Below are 6,791 nucleotides of genomic sequence, written 5' to 3' on the forward strand. Positions count from 1 at the left end.
AACCAATAAAAAGCCTGCTTGTATCAGCGAGTGAATAAGGCATTGTTAACCATATATGGGTAAGAATGTGTATTGACGTCATGTGTGTATACGTCATGGGTACGTCACTGAAGGTTGTGTAAGTCAGAGCGCACTGACCGGTAGGTGTGAAAGAGCAAGCGAGGCGAGTCGCACTGCACTGTCGCCGGCGATAGTAGGAGAGAACGGTCGCAGAAATCATTCCTCGTCGAGTTGATCAGAGTTTTACGAGTCTAGCGAAGAAGAAGCATGAAGATCTGGACGTCAGAACACACCTTTAGGTGAGTAACTTAGATTAAGATGTTGTGAGACATTCGAGAACACTTTTCTACATCGTGTGACGTGACACGGTGACCGCCAAGACCGGGTTATGTCAGCCGGCCGAAAATCCTTTGTTTCAGGATCGAAGACTGCTTCTAAAACCACTATCGTCATGTGTTATACAACCATACTATCGTAGATTGCTTCCCAACCCCGTACCTGCCCGTTTTGGGCGGTATTACGCAAGATGCCGGTAGCACGTTGCATTGTCTTATGTATTTAGAAAGTAGGTCAGGTCATATTAGCATATTGGGGAGGGGGGGCCGGGCGAACCATCACAGTTTTCATTTTCCCCTTACGTAAAGACTCCGAAATATCATATGCTAGAGACACCGCTGTATTCATATGGAGTGTCCTAGATTCCTAACGACATGTGATGGTTTATTGGAAAAGTGAATGACGTAAATTTTCAGTCTAGTATATCAGTTGGCCCCAAATTTGGCCCCGGGAAAATACTTCACCGGTCTCTTGCGTCATCGTGATCCCTCCTTAGTCACATGTCGGTTCTGAGAATAGCTGTGATGCTAAGAAAACATGTTTAGGTTTGGATAGGTTGAGTTACGTTCAATCAAGGTCGTGTAGCGTATTGCTATATCTATGTTATATGTGGCAAATCTGATTTAGATTTTTGACATACTATTTACTATGTCACATACCCTGTCGAACATCATTCTGAATGTTAAGCCATTACCAAACCTTAGCAGCAAAGGAGAGAAAAGCTTTGAGGTGAATTTTGTCAGTAGTGGACACCAAACAGTACAGAAAAAGGGATGGGGAAATCTAGTCTGAACTTTAATCATTGTGGAATGATTCTCTTCTGTAAATCTAAGTTACTAGGTGTTGCTATGGCAGTTCATTGCCAAATGCTCACAGTTCTTTACAAAATGTAGGAAGATATGCATTTTTCCGTGGCGCAGTAAGTTTGCCGGCTTGGCCTCCTCAGGTTTAATGTTACCTTAGACCCTACGATCACCTCCACCTTTTCTTCTGCTGTTATAAATAGCCATCTTTTTGTTTACTCAAGGCAAAAAGGGAAAGGTTGCATTTCACTGATGCGTTTAACATTACTAGAGGACAATAGCAGCAGCAGCACTTTAGGACGCCGGGTGCAAAAGTCCAGATGTCTTCCCTTTAGTTTAAGTTTCACTGGCCCACCTGAAAACTACTGCAGACTTTGGTAGTTTTCTGTTATTATTTTTTTCAATACCTATTATTGTATTTCTCTTTGGTTAAATCATAAAAATACTGGGGGAAAAAGAACAGGTTAAAGCTGTCGTGCATATTGCAGATTATGTAGCTAACCCATTCTGGGTGTTGCATCACTAATTACTATGGTAACACAGATATGTCACCTAAGTAGTTGTAAGGTTACAAAGTTCAACACTTCAGAGCATACCTGGTAAACAGTATAACTTTATAACACTTAGAACATTCAGACGTTGTGCAAACATGTACTTTGACCAGTTAGACTTAAGAAAACCAAAGCGATGCATTGTTTCATCATTCTTCGTTCCTTGTCCCTTCAGGCATCCGTGGAACACGGTTGCGCAGGCAGCATGGAGGAAGTACCCCAACCCCATGAACCCCAGTGTGGTGGGGGTGGATGTGTTGGACAGGAGAGTGGACAGAGAAGGGAAGCTGCACTCGCACAGGCTTCTCAGTACAGAATGGGGCCTAGGATCCTTAATGAAAAAGGTTGGTTCACTTTTTAAAATCTGTCATTGCTATGGATGGCAATGTAAAAGTTTATCTATAGGGACACTGTGCCTTTGTACTTACCCCTGAGAGCAGATTATGCCAAAACTGATTGGCCACTGCTGACCCAACTTTGAAGAAAAAAAGGAAACTTGAAAGGTTTTATTATTTTTTCTGATGTTTAAATGTCAAGAACATGCTGTATACTGGTAAGCTACACAAATAAGATTCACAGATCCAATTTTCGATAATCAAAAGTGCATGGTAAGTATTCATATTTTGAGCCCTGTATCTGTACATGTATGTTAGGTGTGATCCTACTTCTTTGGTATTCTTTTTTTTTTAATGTTCTTCCTGTTTTGTTTTTGTACATGTACATGGATGTGCACTAAACCTAACATTTCTCTGTTTTTTCTTCCACCCCAGTTTCTACCAATCCAGATGTTAGGAGGAGACACGTGTTATGTCAGTGAGCACTCTGTTGTAGACCCAGAAAAGAAGACCATGGTTATGCAGTCAACTAATGTGAGTTTCTTATAATGGAGAGACAAACTTATCAACTTATAAAGTTATATACCTTTTATGGATCATCTTGGCATTTGTAGGCTTTCTGTTACCTGCAGAAGTACATTAAAGTAATTGTTTTTTATAGATAATCTTTTATTTACATTTCCCAACAAAAAATGGTAAACATGAACATGTGTTCAAAGTAGAAACTTCAAAAGCAAAAAAAAAAAATATTCACTGACTTTCCCACCTTGAACTGATCTAAACAATTCATCATATAAATTACAATGTCCTTCACTTTCCCAAGTGCAATTTTTCCAGAATTTTGTGTGATACATGAAGAAACACAAAATGTATTTTTCACTTTACTTAATATAGTCAGTAAGTATTCTTTATTTATCAGGGGGTAACTACTGTTAGATAGACTACTCATGATAAAATGTTCTCTTCTGTGTTGCAGTTGACGTTTTCAAACTATGTGTCAGTAGATGAGAGATTAACGTACCAGCCACATCCTACAGAAAAAGACTCGTAAGTACCTCTTACTACTACTTGTGTTGCTGTATAGAACGAAGAACACAATATACATAGTACAATATAGAGTAGCTGCATCATTTCCCTTCTACAAACATATGTGGACAATATATAATACATGTCTCATCCTATAGACAGTAGTTGTTGTTTTTTTGCACTGGCATCGGCATAGACTTTGAGTTAAAAAGTTTTTACTACCTTTTGTATATACTATTTTTCTTAATCAATAATTGAATGTGAAACCATACAGATGTCTTGTTTGTTAGTGGCTTTACCTCTTATCATACCCAATTTATGCATTTTATAGTTCTGTTCTCAATGTGCTAAGCAAAAATTGCCTCTATATATCAGTATGCTTAGCTTAACTGTATACAAGGTCAAAGATGTGTTGATGAAGGTTAGACCACCAGATATGCAATACAAAATTTACTCAAGCAAATTGGATAAATTTTGTATACAGACAGACATTTAAGATATCATCCTCAGCCACTGACAAAAGATAGTGGATGCTGTCAAAATTTTTTGACCATTTACAAAATCTATCTAGTTGCTTGAGTAAATTTTGTATTGTGTCTTGATTAGGAACGAATTGTAATATCATTGTCTTCTTTTGTGTTCACAGTACACTGCTAACTCAGGAAGCCATCATCACTGTGAAGGGTGTTAGTCTGAGTAGTTACCTGGAGGGCATCATGGCCAACTCTATCTCAGGGAATGCAAACAAGGTAAGACCAGGCATGAAATGTGTAGGGGTATTTATATCAATTACATGACAGAATGTTGTGGTAGGCCTCCAGTCCTCATGGCAATACTGACTGGTTCTGCTAGGTGGCGCTGCTACAGTGGGAATGGTGCAGTTCCCCAAGTGTGTCCCCAAGCTTGTAATACCCAATGATTTACCAACCTGATGATACTGTTCACAGATGTACATGTGTCTATTTTGAAGAAGAAAAAACCTCTGAGGTTGACAGTGATGATTATGAACTGGAGATACATGTATTTGTCCAAATGTATGATGGGGACACTTGTACATAGAATGGATCGAATTGTGAGGAGGGGTGTGTGTTGACCACATAGTCGCATTACACCACTACATGTAGCTACTTGAATAGACATCATGCTTTACCTCAGTAAAAGGTCACTGCTTTACCAAACCTTTACCTTGCATTTGCCCGGAAACATTGTTCAGTACCATGGACAGGCCCCGGGTAAAGATACTGTTGCATTTGCCTGGAAACATACTTGTAATGTGTTGTGTATGGCACCCAGGCTAACCAATTCCTTGGCCTGTTCTTGATATTGACTTTGCTATATTTTGTCTGTATTTTCCTTCAGGGCCGTCAAGCCATAGAATGGGTCATTGGCAAAATCAACTGCGAGGTGGCCGAGCTCGCGGAAACAGCGAAGTCTGGTATGAAGGACATCACGGACAACCTGGAAAAGATCACGCACAACACCAAAACAGAGTCTATATGACAAACTCAGACTTAAAGAAGTGCCCAGATCATTTATATATGAATCCTTGGTTGTTTTCTTTCAAGATCTGCCATTCAGATTTTGTAGTTTTGTGTCAAAACCATCATTGTGTATAAAGATTGTATTTGAAGATATCTTATTTTTAAAGGTATTGACCACTACATGTAAACGCTGCATGTAGTAGTGCCGAGGAGTATTTAGTTTTAAAGAATTGCACAGAAGGATATTAGGGACTTGAATTTGGAGGGTACACACTGATACAACCATACCTCTTATTTCTATGGAATGTGTATGTACATTGCCCTTATAAGTTATACCATAATGTTATGCATCCTATAAGTACTAGTAAGGAGAGACAAGGGCTTGTACACTCAGGTTTCATCTTTGGCCTTCTTCTCAATGGAAGGGCACAAAAGTTCTCTTTAAGAATTTCACCACAGTATCAGATACTAGTACTTACTTCTTCCCCACACCTTATGGTATGACTTCAATGATCAAAATTTTAGGGGGATAGATATGATAAGTTTTAAATACGTGGAGAAAAAGGTTGCTAGTGTTTGATGTAACAGTGGGCCAGATGTGTTACAGATAGTACATAGCAGTTAAGAAAAAAAAGCCTTTGAAAGGCATTTTGTTGATTTGTCCTTGTACAAATACTAGTTTTCATGTACATATACATATTTGTACTGTTGTGGTTTATTTAAGAGAGCTTTTGAAAAGTACAAGGAAAAAACTTTATTTGAGAGGTTTGCTTCTCAAACCTATTTAATAAATGAAAACAATTGAAGGAAAAAGATGACTTTGAAGACTCTTGATTTCTGAGGCTGTCTGTGACTAGTGTATTTTAATTTTTAAAAGACATTGGAACGTAGAGGTATAGACTTAACAGTGCACACCCCAGTTCTTCCTCGACCGGGGTCCGTGGTAGTGCGTGACAAAAAAGTGACGAAGGGGTTTTGAGGGTCAGGGTTTGTGTTCACATTTCTCATGTGCTTTGAACTGACATCGAATACTAACATGGCTCAAAAGCGGGTGGTGTGTTTTTGGTGAATATTGAGTTTGGGTCTGAGCCTTACTTCCGGATATTCATCCGCGTTGATTGTGCATCGCCCAAAATTGACTTTGTAGCGTTCTTTGGGTAATGTTGCTATGTCTTGCGCCGTGGATGATAAAAAGATTATTATTAGACATTTCTTTATTGCCAGGTTTTTCTCTTTCTGACATTAGTTGTTTCTAGCGAAAATAGAGTTTATCCTACACGAAAATCATTTTTCACATGAAAATGTTATTTTTCTTCAAATTCACCAAAATTAGAGGTTGAAGAAACAAAAGTCAGTTGGTAATGGAAGTGATATCCTTTCTTTCCATAGTTACTTTGCTTCAGTATAATTCCCTGGAAGAGACGGTACCTAGACTTGCGGGTGTGCAGCCTCCAATTGCAACCTGAAATAAACTGGGGCGTGCCCCCTTAATGTAGGACTCTGCTGCTTTCTTTATCTCTATCATCTTGGCTTTGTAGACCAAGCTCCTTGTCTAGTATAAAGTTATCCCTTGGTTTCACTCCACATTATACAGACTTAGCCTAACAGGTGGATGGCTGTTTTCTATCAATATGCTAGGGGGCGCTTTTGCACAGCACACTATCCTCAACTGCTACTCAGATTAGCACACTGACCACACATGAAATGTAGATCTATAGAAAAATATTTCTACAACAGAACACAAAACAGGGCATGGCTGAGGAACAGGACTTTGGTTTATTCTTTCTGGTAAACAAATGAAGGTAAAGAGTGGGACAAGGTGTCCTAGATAAAGATTTATAATGAATAAAATGTCTACATATTACATAATGTGTTTGTGACCACTGACCATATTCCCCTGTAATTTTTGCACAAAATATTTTTACAAAATCATGTAGAGTACTTTGGCACCTGTGCTTTCACTATCATTTCTGATTATAAATTTTCTTTTTAAGTGCATTTAAACGTATCATGTTCACAATATAACAAATATATTGACAAGCAATATGAATTGAATTCAAATTATTACACAAAGTGATTTTGCTAGCAAAGCATAATGTAACGTTATATCTTGCAACTTTTTAAGTCGACTCATAGCAACATCATCTTACGCTTATCTTAATTTACATACAGTACAACATAAATTACATATTTTGACAAAGATCACAGAAGTACATACAATATTGTATTTAGGTAAAGATGTTTTCGTGGGATTATCTA

The 6,791-nt window shown here is 38.3% G+C and overlaps 1 protein-coding gene across 1 annotated transcript; it reads left to right on the plus strand.

Annotated features, from left to right (window-relative positions):
• The first annotated feature begins 103 nt into the window (after nt 1-103).
• Nucleotides 104-5,345, plus strand: LOC136439446 (PRELI domain containing protein 3B-like). The gene is made up of 6 exons (XM_066434897.1): nt 104-299; nt 1,866-2,034; nt 2,461-2,559; nt 3,002-3,072; nt 3,698-3,800; nt 4,411-5,345. The coding sequence occupies exons 1-6, from the start codon at nt 268-270 to the stop codon at nt 4,549-4,551; spliced, it is 615 nt and encodes a 204-aa protein (XP_066290994.1). The 5' UTR covers nt 104-267; the 3' UTR covers nt 4,552-5,345.
• The last annotated feature ends 1,446 nt before the right edge of the window (nt 5,346-6,791 follow it).

This window comes from Branchiostoma lanceolatum, chromosome 7 (genome assembly GCF_035083965.1).
Source record: "Branchiostoma lanceolatum isolate klBraLanc5 chromosome 7, klBraLanc5.hap2, whole genome shotgun sequence".
Taxonomy (NCBI): Eukaryota; Metazoa; Chordata; class Leptocardii; order Amphioxiformes; family Branchiostomatidae; genus Branchiostoma; species Branchiostoma lanceolatum.

Bases quoted from the DNA above. Each gene is read 5' to 3' on its own strand.
- LOC136439446 (XM_066434897.1), top strand. From the start codon at position 268: ATGAAGATCTGGACGTCAGAACACACCTTTAG. The intron at 2,560-3,001 runs GTGAGTTTCTTA...TCTGTGTTGCAG, and splicing joins TGGTTATGCAGTCAACTAAT to TTGACGTTTTCAAACTATGT. The intron at 3,073-3,697 runs GTAAGTACCTCT...TTGTGTTCACAG, and splicing joins CATCCTACAGAAAAAGACTC to TACACTGCTAACTCAGGAAG.